The sequence below is a fragment of the Zonotrichia leucophrys genome, chromosome 2 (genome assembly GCF_028769735.1).
Source record: "Zonotrichia leucophrys gambelii isolate GWCS_2022_RI chromosome 2, RI_Zleu_2.0, whole genome shotgun sequence".
Taxonomy (NCBI): Eukaryota; Metazoa; Chordata; class Aves; order Passeriformes; family Passerellidae; genus Zonotrichia; species Zonotrichia leucophrys.
The window spans coordinates 71,175,201-71,188,608 of NC_088171.1; the positions used below are offsets into that span (position 1 = coordinate 71,175,201).

Below are 13,408 nucleotides of genomic sequence, written 5' to 3' on the forward strand. Positions count from 1 at the left end.
GCAGTCACAAATGTTGTTCTTTGCCATTCTTGAACAGACCCTATATACTTCTTTTTCTTTTGGAGTAGCCACAAAGTGGTGAGGGTGAATGACCTCATTTTTTTCCCCCCTCCTTGGCTAATTTGCTCTTGCAGGGTGGATTAAACCGGACAGCTTGGCTCTTTTACCAAAACACAGCCTTTTCTGGTCTCTTTTATCTAGATTTTAAGAAGGGAGGCAGCCAGATGGTTCTGCAGAGGCTGAGAAGCAACCCTGGGTCTCAGCTCTCTCTCAGGCTCTCTCTGCCTGCCCACTATGCTGCCATTCCCTGCCAGAGCCCCTCCTCCAGCCACTCCTTTGGGAATGCTGCAGGGAGGCAGCACGAACACATCTGGCCAAGTGGTGTGGGGAATGTGCCTCTGCTGTGGGGATGCTGCAGGGGTCCTGGGCAGAAGAAGATCCAGAGAACAAGGGTGAGGGCTGGATGCTGCAGCCTACACCGCGGCATCCAGCCAGGGCAATGTATCCACTCCCTTCCTGGGCCTGCGTGGGCAGACCTCCCCGTGACTTTGGTGAGAAACAGATGGGGCACTATCCCAAGGTGATTAATGACTCCGGCTTCGTTTGCAGCCACGACATCCTGGGCACTGCACAAACACCAAAGAAAGCCATGCCCAGAGAGCTCACACCCTGAGAAGGCAAACAAACGAGGCAACCATCAGAAGCCCTGCACAAAGCAGCTGAGGCGGTATGAGGTACACAGGTATGAGACACAAACCAGGATGTCCTGGAGTGCCAGGGTGATGTCAGCATTGCTCCTGCTGTGCAGTGCTGAGCCCTCCAGAAGGCATCCCATCACAAATATGATAGCACACTGCAGTGACACACAGACAGGGACAAATCAGAAAATCTGCCTTCCTGAGCGCCAAAGCATCACACCAAGTCCTGCTCCCACAGGGCAGGCACAACAGCAGGCTGCCCTGAGTGCCAGCACAGCTGGATTCCCACCTGCAGCCGCCTTGTGACTTCCAGCCATTGCTGCTGGTGGAGTTTTTCTTCTACTACATGAACTTTGGACCATTTTCAAAGAGTAAGTCATAAAAAGGGGCAAGTTCTTGCAGGCAGGCTATTGTGTCGCACAGACCAAGGCCTGCTCGAGTCCAGAGTGCAACCTGGTTAAACATCACTGAATTTTTATCTTGCATTTATAACACACAAATATTTGCCTTTGCCTTCTCCATCGGCAATAATGAGCCATTCTCAGAGCAGCTGCTTCTCCATGCAAGCAACGCCTGCCAAGGCATCCTTAAAAACAGGGGTGTGTGGCTGCAGCAGCAGAAGCCAGTGCTGCCTTGCAAGCTGAGTTTCCAGCAAGTTTCCAGCAAGCTGACTTTCCAGTTTCCTATGGAAAGGAAGGGGACAGTCTATGCAAGGAGCAGAGCTGCAGCTGACTACATGATGAACCAGCTCTCTCTGTCTCCCTCTTCCCTCCTGTGTAAGCTCAACCAGCTCTCAAAGCAACCATCTCCTCCAAGTGTCCTGCAGCCTTTGCTGCACAGCAGCTCCTTGCAGCATGGGGCACAGATGGAGGGAGATGTGAATTCTGTGGTAACAGCATGTGCTGGCAGGAACCCTCCTGGCTCTGGTCACCACAAAGACTTCCTGGAGACCTGGTCATACAGAGAGGAAGTGGGCAGGGAGAAGCAGGAGGCATTGCCTTGCAGCAAGCACTGCCCTTTCCTTTTCCTTGCTTCTGTGCATGTACCTACTACAGGAGAGCCTCTCACCACTTGAACTCCTAGGGACAGATGGATAAGCTTAGCAAAGTGACTCAAGTATGATTCCTTTAAATAGTGTCAAGGGTGTGTTAAATAGTGTTAAGTGATGCTAGAGGGCATCACTTCGAGGTTTCCATGATTTTCTATGTCGTAGTTACACATGCATCCCTTTCACCATCTGCACTGGTTCTTGCCCGGCTGTCAAGTTACATCCCACTCTTTTGAGCTTGAGGGTTATAGACAGTAATGGGCAGTAGAAACAAAAAAAGATCCTTAGGGATGCAGTTAACCTCTCTGCTTGACCTGTTTCTTTTGGCTTTTTTCTCCTTCTGGCAGCGTATGAAGAAAGCCCTGTGACCTAGATGACATTGGTCAGTACCCTCGAGATGTCTGATAAGCTTTGAATTCTACCAATTTGAGAAATGTGGCAAAGGTTTGTTTTGGTCCTGTTGGTGGGAAAGAAGAAATTACATCAGGCAGATGATGCTTAACATGAAAAGAGAAGTGGGACAGATCTCTTAAATTGTGGTTTGATGTAGTTTTACATACATTACATTCTGTTGATATGAGGTGCTGTAAGATTTTTCACATGTTCTGGGGGAAACTGCAAGACAATGGAAGGCTTGCCAGTGCTCCTCACAAGAACCATTGCTGCAAGGCAATTTTTACAAATGAACTATTTGAATTACAGTAGCTTTGAAGCCCATGCTGTTAATGGTAGAATATATCCAGGAGTTTAGATATTGTAGAAGTTTTGCTCTACTGAATGATTCCTTTGGCCCTAATCAGAGCGGGAAAAATGGACCAGGAGAGCCCATGGTAACACAGTACAGTCACTGTTATGCTCTTTTTCCCCCTCTCTCATCATACAGACTGTGCATTTCAGGAAGTTAGAGACAAATCTGTATTTTTGCCAAAACTTTTCTACACTGCAAAGAATTCCAAATGCTAGCAATGAGCAAAGGTTATCTAAGAAGTAAATGTTGCAGAGCAGTGGAAGGACACATTCCATGCCACACAAGGGGAGATGAATCTGTGGTGCAACTGATTTACTGCACATTTGCAAATGCACATTCTCAGAGACTTTGACTCCCATCTGATAGTAGCACAGATTTGCTGGTGTTCAGCAAGGAAAGGGATGTGACTATTCTGTGCAAAGAAGCTGAGCAGATCATGCCCCAGAGAGCAAAATATCTCTGACAGGTGCCCAAAACAAATCACTCGGAAAGATCATCTTGTGGCTGAAACACAAGATAAGTAGGGCTGAGCTCTGTTCCCAGAAGTTCTGCTCCATGCTTGGTGTGTGACCTAGAGCAAGTCACGAATTCTCTGTTCCCATTTCCTCTTTGGTGAAAATGATGACAATGATCATGTCTATTCTCAGCAGAATTATGAGTGAGTATGCAATAACTTATATTTCTAAATGCTTCTCATTCTTTGCAGGAAATAAATTGCAAATATCACCATTCGAGCACTATTCCACCCTATTAACCAGTCTAAACGAACACAAATGCATCAGAAGAACCTCAACCGTCCCACTCGTATTCTCACAATTGTTCCATCAGAAAGCAACTCTCTTCTAAGAAACCACTGCTCAAATCAGTCAAAGGAGAAACTGAAAGGCTCTTCCAGAGCAGCACCTCTCTAGGCTTGCCTTTCACATTCTTGTGGGTTCTGCTCACTCTTGAAGGCAGAATATTAAATTAATGGGCTCTTTGAAAAATTATGTTTTATCCTTATCTTTATGCTACAGCTTTCCTGGAGCTTCCTACAGTTTTGTGCTGCTACTTGTCCAAAGCAACGGCGATGCAAAGTTGCACCCTGTACAAACACAGACTCAGAATTAAGCACGTGTTGGAGGCAGTGGAAAGACTTTACACATCAGCCCAAAATAAATACCAGTTCCTTGTTCTGTGTCCTGTGAAAGGCTATGAATCAAGAGGTGAGAAATGATGAGGAGCTCTGGCTCCTACATCACGGTGCCCGAAACATGCCGGGAGCTATACCATGGAAATCTGAATTTCCAAGGTTTGGTCAAAAGCTGAGCCAGTTCCAGGCAATGAGGATATTCCAAAGGGAAAAACTGCACTAAGCCCAAATGGCTCCAGAAGGAAGCAGGAATGTGATGGTTAGTGATCTGAAGCAAAGGTCCGAAGAGTGTTGAGGTCTGCTCCTCCTGCTGCACTGATCAGTCCCGAGCACCAAGGCAGGAAAAAAGAGAGACACAGAGGATACTGAGGGACAGCGAAAACCCTCTGAAAGCTGTGATGTAAAAATCACTTTTGAAATTTGCAGGCTCATACACATACATATGGAGAACACCTGGAAAGCAGTGATTTGAGAGAAGCCTGAGAGTGAGGGTGGACAAAATGAAACGTATGTTCTAGAGGGGAAAAAAAGGGCTGTGTGGTTTTAGGCAACATATTTAGGACCAGGAATCCAAAGGAAAGGCTCTCAGGACTGTGCGGTCAGACATGAAATTGTAAGCTGTAGACAGCAGAGGGTTTTCTGTTTTGGTTTGGGTTTTTATCTCTTTTTTCTTGAAGTTGCACCTTGCTTTCAGGGAACCGAGCCATGGCCTGGTTACATCCCCATGTTGAGGGAAGCACTTCAGGTTACATAACTTATCAAGAATAATGACACACAGAAAAATACCAGAAGTTCTGATGAAATAAATACAAATGGTAGCGAGGCTACCAAACATGGAATAATGAATGAAAATAAAGTGTAAATAAAGGGTAGCATGTTATTTGCAAATCCTGCCAGTCTAGAAGGGTCTAAACAACCACAAGGGAGAAGGATAATTTTTAAGCTGTATAATTAGAAAGAGCAAAGCAAGCTTCTGCCGATGTAAACTGCTGGAGGAAACGCCATGTACGCCGCTGACACGGCTGAGCAGGAGCTGGCTGTAGAAAATGATCTTTCCGACGGCAGGGGAAGACCAGCCACGATCCCAAGCGAACCACGCTGACCAGCAGCCACCTGGCATCGCACAGAGCTGCGACCGGAGCACGCTGTGTTTGCAAACAACCGCAGAGCCACAGCTAGCTCAGACCTTCCCCCGTCGGAGGAGAGGGCTGCCCTTTGGGGCGGCTGACCCGGCTCCGGGCTGGGGTTCCCGGCTCCGCCGTGAGCAGCACAGCAGCCTCCGGGCGAGTCAGGCGGCCGCCCACTCGCGGACCGGGGGTCACAGCGCCGTCCCACGTCCCGGGGCCGCGCGGGGCTGCCGGCATTGGGATGGCGGGATGGCCAGAGCCTGAGGGGACTCATCCCGCTGGGGAAGCTGGAAAGCTGAACCCGGGCTGCCAAAACCCCGCGTCCCATGCCTGAGGGACAAGTGTGCCCACGCTCTCTCGAATAAATCTGTTCGGTAGGGTGGAGTCTGCCTTATTTTTACTCTACATGCAAATTATATCCCTCAACAACCTCGCTGCAAATATTTTCTGGTTTCTCACACCCTGCCCTGGGTTTGCTGTTTTCCCCGCAGATCCCCTGGCTTCCTTTGCAACTTTGGGTTTGGACTACTTTGATTTTACAGAAGCGAGAGAAGCTTATGAGTTGCTGGGATAAAAACAAAACCAAAACCCAAACCAGCAGAGCGGGGGGCAAGGCAGGCGAAGCTGCTCTGCGGGATGCCGCGGGCTCCGATATCGCCGATGGCCCCGAGCAGAGGGACGAGCAAAGCAGCCCCGCGGGCGGGATGCGACACCCACCTCCCCCTCGGCCGGCTCCCAGCCTTACCTGCTTGCCGGCGGCAGCGAGGCACAGGAGAAGGAGCCAGCAGCCTGACGGGACGGGCATGTCTGGGTGCGCGTCTCTGCCTCCTCCCGTGGCTCCTTTTCCTGCCACCAAGGGAAACTAGATCCTTCCAGCCAAGCCCCCGCGCCCCGGCAGCGCAGCGAGGCGCATTTGAGCTGACTACTTCTCTTTCTTCCTTTCCTTCCTCTCAGCTACACGAGGGGAGAAGAGAGAAGAAGAAGAAAAAAAAAAAAAAAGCGCCTGGCTGTAGTTCCCACAGCATTTCCTCAGCCTTGACATGCAGGGCCTTTTTTTTTTTTTTTTTTTTCCCTCGCTTCTTGTCCCTCCCTTTCCTTTCTCCACCCCTTTTTACAAGAAGTTTAGTCACCATGCCCACGTCCCTCCTCCGGCCGGAGGGGATTGCATTCCCGGTTGGCCCTTCTCGGCAGGGCCGTGCTTCCACCTGCCTCCGCCTTTACGCCCTCCCGTTCCAGCCCTGAGCCCCTTTCCCCGCTGTCATCTCCCCTGGAATTGTTGCCTTCTCCTCATGCCCCCGGAGGGGGCCTGTCACTGCCAGAGGACATCTTGGGCCTCAGACAGCCTCCCACCTCGCCCCCCATGCGCCCTGGGTCTGCCCCCAGCCCCGAGGAGAGCGCCTGTCCCGTCCCTTCCCGTGCCCTGTTCCCTCTCGGTGCCCGTGCAACATGTGGGTGCCAGCCTGGGCCTTCTGGCGCAGCTGGCGGTCCCCCTCCCTTCCCCCTCCACGAACTTTAGCTGATGTCGGGAGCTGGCGGACGGGATTGCTGCCAAGAGGGGAAGAAAAGCGGAAGATGTGCTTTGGGAGCTCTCCCAAACCACTCCAGGCCGTGCCCGGGGCCAGTCCCTGCGACCTGACTCGGAACGCTGCTCGGTGGCCTCCTGACCCCCGAAAGGGCCCGCACCGCCCTGCCCGGGCCGAGGGGCTGCAGCTGGGGGCGTGCCCGGCACGGCCGCGATGTCCCTGCCCTCACAGAGGGTCAGGAATTCTCTGTGGTGCCGCAGGACAGGCCCCGGCTGTTTACACAGGCTGAGGATCCAGGGGAGATGACCCTGGGGACACAAAACCTGCCCTGTGCTTACATGCTGAGAAGTGAGCTTGGGAGCACGTTTCTGACGTGGGCAAAGAAGGAAGTTGTTCTTTCACTTATGTATTTAGATTTAACCCTTGACCTGGAAAAAAGTGTAGAGTTTCTCTATGTTTTCAAATAAATACATTAATTCAAACGCAAAAGATGAAGAGAATATTAAAAACTGATCCTTCCTCGGTTGTGCTGTTGTCTGATTTCTGCTCAGAGGAATGATACACCCGGGACAGAAACAGCTGCTGAGCTTTTTCCCTCTAGCTAGAGGAGGGCCTGCCTCCACAGCAACACCAAGCTATGACCTTCACCCTTAGATAGTTTCCAGGCACCATAAAGCCTTTTTAATCTCCCTAGAGTTGCTTGACCCCCCAATGTCCTCAGCAAGCGTTGGGCTCTGCCTGATCTTTGCTTAAGCAGGTCCTGCTTGAGGTCCTTGTGCTCCTGCAGGTCCTGGCCTCGTTCCCTGACACCACGGGGCTCTTTGGGCACTGGTGGCCCCTAGGTGACTTTGATGCTTCACTGTGGCTGTGGCTCAAAGCAACACTGCATGACATGCTGCTCCTGATGCCCTCACTCTTCTGGAGGTGACTGGGTAAGGATCATGCTGATGGGTTTCAGCAAGCCATCGAGCTTGCAAGTGCATGTCAGAGCCCTGTCACCCTGCTTGAGGAGTCAGGGTCCCACCACACTTGGGCTGCACAGGCCGGAACACAACTGAGTTGGGAGTGAAGAGTAGGAGGGATGGCCACAGCAGCCAGCTTGCCTGGTAGGGAACAAATGCAAAGCAGACTTGTCAGGGGCTTTGCAAGGTAAGGTGTGACATGTGCAAAGGTGTGTGCCCAACTGCTGGCAGTGGTGCTAGTCCTGGTTCATCCTGGAGGGAGCCCACTGAGAGGGAGGGATAGCACTGGGGTGAGATCCTTCTGCTGGAGCCTCATCCACCCATTGCTGAAAACATGCAGCTCTGTGCCAGCCGGGAGGTTTTAAAATGTTTGTGTTTATGGTACAAGGAAATGTTTCTTTTTAAACAGAACAGTCTGTTAAGTCTCTTCCCCTTTTCACGTTTAGCACAACACCGAGGCTATAGGCTGTGTTTGTTTACCAGCTGCTCATTCTAACCAGAGATTTACAAGAGCAAACTCACACTCTCACTAGCAGTTAGATGTGTTATCAGCTTGCTCCAAAGGTGTCAAGTGAAGGCTTTGAAGGCATCGGGATGAAGCCAAGCCCTGCAGCTCAGAGGAGCTCCAGAGCAGTTGGTATTGCAAATCAGCTCAATTACTTTTGCATTCTCACCCCGATCCTGCCTGAAATATTTCTTGTTTGGGCTGAAATTTCTCTCATTTTCTACCACTTTGTGAAAACAGCCTCTTTTTGAAAGCTCAGATATTTTCCTCTGAGTTAAATTTTATGTTTCTGAGCCAAAACCCACAGAAGCCACTATTGGGTGCTTTACAGTCTTAATTATGGATTGCAGTAGATTGTTATAAACTAAAATGTGAATGCTATAAAATATGAACTGGGGAACGTGTAGCACTGTCAATTCTCTCACAGTTATCACATATATCATTCTATGTAGCATAGATAAAACCTAAACATTTATACCAAAACTGCTTTGTCCGCCTGTTCTAGATTTTTTTTTCTCTTACAGAACATTATTTTGTCAGTTACTTTTGCAAAGCACCTGTTTTGAATAAAACCAAAATGCTTGAAAAATTGAGGTTTCAAACTTAACAGTGACATTCAGGTGCCTCTTGTTTCTGTTCACCGCTGTGGCACACAAGCAACAATTGGACTAGCCTTTGGGAAGCTTTCATGAAAGAGGAGAGATGGAAAAGCCTGTGCAGCCTTAGTGGTGTGACAGAATGAAAATAATACCTTGGATAATTCCAGGATCCCTTCTTTGGTGATGCCTGCCATGGAAAACAAACCGTGAGCCTGGCTGACCGCTTAGTGGGGCTGCGGTCAGTATGGATCTCTTCTTGCTTCCTTCCTAGAGAGAAAAGTGGGTATTACCTGCTAAATGCTATTCTAAAAGTTGCTATCTACATCAAAACTGCAAGTTTTGTAGCTGTGGGAAAATTAAACCCTTTCAGCATCAGTGTAAAAACTTCTCTTTTGCAGGAGCTTGGATAAATGGCAGCTCAGTCCCAGCCGATGCCTACATTTGTCTCCCACCTTCCCAAAATTTTCAACCCAAAAAGCAAAGGCCGGGAATGGTTTGGTGGATACACCAGGACATCTGAACAGCACCTGTGCACTCATGTTTACGTCCCCAGCTGCTCCTTCACTTTATCCATGCCACTGAACTCCCCTTAACCTGCACATGGACACCAACACCTTGTGATGCCCCCTTTCCCAGGGAGGGAGAACCAGGACGCTTTTCGTTAAATCTTCAAGGTCTTCAAAGTGACATGATGGAAACTTGGGTAGAGAAGCAACACTGAAAGGCAGATGGTTGCACCCTGGGAGACCTTTTCTTATGTGCAGGAAGGCTGTGAAGGCATTCCCTTGCCTCTTGCATGCTGCTGAGGATAGAGGATGAGGTGAAGGGTTTTGATCAATCATGATCAGTGGTTTTCTTTCAGTATGTGTCACAAAGGTTATCTGAGGTTTCAGTCTGTGGACTAAATACAGGCTGTGTAAATATGAGCACCTGCCTCTCAGCAGGTGAGCAGGAAAGGCAGTGCAGTGCAAAGTCAGAGCTCTTGGAAAGATCCTTTAAATCAGAGGGATGCCCTGTGGGGCAGGTGGGTCACAGTGCAGCTTCTGGAGTACCAGCAATCCATGCAGAGAGTCTGCTGTGGGACCAGGGAGAAATGCTGCTTTCAGCTGCCTCATCACCCACTGCAGGGAAGGAGCCCTACTGTATGACCCAGCATGTGGAGCTTTCTATACTTGGAGAAAAAAGTTAGAAAAATATTTTAGCACAGAAGGCTCTAGTTTTATTTGAGAACTCTAGGTATTAAAATAAAGAAATTTAAAAAATAAAATCTATTTACAAAAAACTACAACCCATACACAAAGTCATGTCATCAACTTGAAACTCTTTTCTTCCTGTGAAAGGCAAGTTTCCATACCATTCTTTTGCCCAGTCTCCTTGAAATTTTCAAGGACACAAATATTTCCCATGACAGAGCAACTATAATAAAGCTCCTTAGTCACACTGGTGTGGTTTACACAACACACCTTTTACAATCCCACAAAAATGTACCACTGCTAAATGCCTGTCTGAAAACCTCAAGTCCACAGCATTCAAAAGAAAAATGCTCCCAACCAGCCACCGCTAGTACGTCAGATATTTGAAGTACGTGCAAGCAGACACTGCGCTGATAGGTTATCACCAGCCACTGTGGCAACAGCTATGCCTGCCTATTCCAGGGAGGAAATACAAAGTCATGGTGAATTTTTAACTTTGACGTTTATAAGATACCTGTTGACCCCTAAGACTTGAGTTATATATTCATCCTTGGGACAAGAGCAATACTGGCATGGCCTGGGGAGCTTGCTCTGCCCAGGATATTCCTCAAGCCCTGGAGCTGAGTCCTTAAGGCTGGCAAACACCTACCCGCAGGGGGACTGAGACCATAACCCCTTGGCAACACCCCATTACCAGCTCCCAGAGCCACCCTGCCATTTTATCCAACAGCACACTTAATGATCCCAAACTCCTTTGAAAACTCACCTGATTGAGATAACTCATACTTAGATCAACGGAGTGCATTCATCTGTTGGCAAGGGATCAAACCTACCAAGGTCCTTGTTGCCTATTAAACATTGAAGCTGCTTCTTCCCCATCACCACTTCCCCTTGCTTTGCAGTGTAGTTAAAGGGAAGGTGCAAATGCCTTTCAGAACAACCCACATGATCCTACAAGGCACACGCTCTGCTACAGCTGCTGTCACTTCAGCAGGACTCCACTGTACTGCCTCCATCTCCTGAAGAGGCCTCTCAGGTGTTATGGAACGGGGAAAAAACTCTGTAAAAGTGCAGGGCAAGGAGCCGCAGCATAAGGCCACAGTCACAGTAGTTTTGGGAATGGAAATATTCAAATACGCAGCAAACAGTCCTATTTGCAAACAGTATTTAAATGGTAGGGAAAACAGCCCTCTGCTTCTGTGGGATGGTGAAGAGGGCACAGACCAGCCTGACAAGGGGTGACTGAGGGAGGCAGTAGCGAGCACATGCAATCCCAGGGCTGCAAGGGAACCAGACTGACCACTGCCATGGTGCTGGCCCTTGACACCAAGTGCTAAATCACTGTTTCAAGTCACTCAGCTCTGCAGTAGAACGGTTCATACTCACAAGTTTCCGGGAAATGAAAATCTTCAGCCTAAGGAAGTCTTCCACCAAACTGGAAGTGTGATGGACGTTCAAGTTCAGCATGTAGTGCAGATGCCTCTCAAGACAGAGGCTGTTTGCCACTGACTTGCTTGTTACTAACTCTGTAAGCAGAATCCTCTTTTCCTACAGCTTATCTGTATGGATGAAAACTGGCCAGCATTAAACCTAAGGAAACCTTAAAACAGCTTCTAAGCTAAACCTTAGAAACAGCTTCTCTGGAAAAATGATTACTCATTCATGGTCATTCATTTGAATTAGTTAACACATGATATATCAGTGTACGCTGCTGACATCCAGGACCTGAATAGCTTTATTCAACAACCATGCTCCTCTGGGCCTTTGTTGATCAATTTCATAGTGTAAACCAAATTAGCTATGGATCTGAATGTATTTACTAGAAACATTAACCAAATGCACTCAGAAAATCAGTGAGCCAGTTTCCTAGAAATCTTGTTGCCTTCATTCCTGTTATTCATCAGCACTTACATTTGATGCAGGAACTTCTGTGATTCCACATCAGATCAGTGGCATGGCAATCATTTTGCTCTATCAACATTTCAGTGACCTTCTGCTCCATGAACCTCTGCTGGTACTTCATGGTTTACTTAAATATCATACTTAGCAAGTTCCAAATGGGAAATTACTTAAAACATTTGGAATGCATTATACTCACCTTCATAAATGTACTAAAACATAGAACCACTGAGTCCTGGAACACAAATACCATTAACAGTGTCACAACAGAGAGGGACAAACCTACTTTTCTGCAGAATCTTTTTGAATCATCTTATCATCCCCTACGTAGCAATGAATTCCCACAATATATTAAAAAAACCTCCTCCTTGTCTTCACAACAGATTTTTTCATGGATAGTTTTTAATCTTTAAATCCATCAGCTTCCCCACCTTTTGTAGCCCCAAATCCATTCAAACACTGCCTTTAGTTCCCCTAACCAGAATATACTTCCATGTACAGTAATAGCAGGATTGTTTTTCTTCTTGGTGCAGCAGGGGAGTAGGAAGAGACTAACAGAAGACTGAGCAGCTTTTCTTATGGAGCTCCCTTTATTCACCTTGCTTAGAAGATACAAGAAGAACAATTTGCCTAATTTAGAGGTCTAGAAAGGAATCTTTCAGAACCAAATATAGGCACAATACCAATTAGCTTTATGCTTGATCTGCAGAGAACATATATAGAGGCAGCCAGGTACCTTCAGCCCACTGATTTCTTTTGTTTAAGAACACAAGAGCCAATATTTTAAATAAAGATACAAAGATTTTATCTGAAACTTCACTAGGGGCAGCATGAGACCTTTGACATTTAAGGCTAACAAGTGGAAGAAGTTTAGACAATGCCAATAAAGCAAACACTTAGGTTTTTTACAGAATCCTTACTCAGGCAGAGCCATAAGCAATTAAAGACAACCCTCAGGGGACAAACTGCTTTCTTTTAACAGAACATTTTGTCCCAAAAGGTTCACTTACTTTGAATAGTAACAGGAAAGGTGGGAGAAGGTTAATTTAAAATATTCTGGTAATTCTCATTAAATGGGTCTTTTATTTTTCCAGTCCTAAATGTTACAGTGACAGAGCTAGGAGGAATAATCAGAAAAACCCAAATATCACCAAGCCCCCCCACCACAGAACAACTTCTTGCAATCTTGAAAGTCTGTTCATATTTGAAAACTAATATACACTGAAAAACTCCTGCAACCAACATATACTAACAGAGACCTCAAATTTAGGAGGCAAAACTCCTGAAGACAACCTGCATTGGAAGTTTGCTGCCTACCCAGTAATCTTCTCACCTCAGTAGTTACTGTGCTGGTCTTCCTGTGATCCTTGCTCAAATTCCTACAACTGGTGGGAAGTAGAACAGTGAGCAGCAGAAGCTACACTTTTCAAGGGGCTGGAGAGACTAGACCCATTAGTCTATGGGGGTAAAGAGGCTACATTTATACTAATGAACTAAAGAGTCTCAGCTCACTTTCTCCAAAGTTAGATTGCCGTCACAGTTTTTAGGCTCGTGTGAATTTGCAAGTTTTCTAAACAGTGGATGAAATTCAGTGTAGGTGAGCAGCCACTCTCACAGGCAGCTGCCCTGCTTTAGAAAGTGGCAGCCTAACCATGGCCCTGTTATTTCAGTCTCATGACTATGAAGTTATCTCTGGCACTGCAACTGCTTGAGAAGTCAGAGAAGAGATGGAGAAGAAAAATCCAAAACACAACCGTAGCACAGAAGACATAGGAGGAGACTCTATGAAATGAGTCTGAAAATAGCAGTAAAGTCACAGGTCTGGGAGCCAAGGAAATTGAGCAAGTTCAGCCTACTACCTGCTATGTAAAAAGAGTTTAGGCTAAACAATTTCTGTGCATTAAACATCTCTCCTGTAACAACTCTGTTGATGTGATTATCTTTTTCAGAGAAGAGCAGAAGTAACAAGACAAG

General features: G+C 47.3%; 1 protein-coding gene across 2 annotated transcripts in view; it reads right to left on the reverse strand.

Annotated features, from left to right (window-relative positions):
- TNFRSF11A (TNF receptor superfamily member 11a) overlaps window positions 1–5,711 on the reverse strand; it is a 28,131-nt gene extending 22,420 nt beyond the window's left edge. For both annotated transcript variants that reach the window (XM_064705424.1, XM_064705423.1), the window contains exon 1: window positions 5,499–5,711. In XM_064705424.1, coding sequence (XP_064561494.1) covers window positions 5,499–5,558 — 60 coding nt within the window. In that variant the 5' untranslated portion in view covers window positions 5,559–5,711. The remainder of the gene's footprint in view (window positions 1–5,498) is intronic.
- Window positions 5,712–13,408: the final 7,697 nt, after the last annotated feature.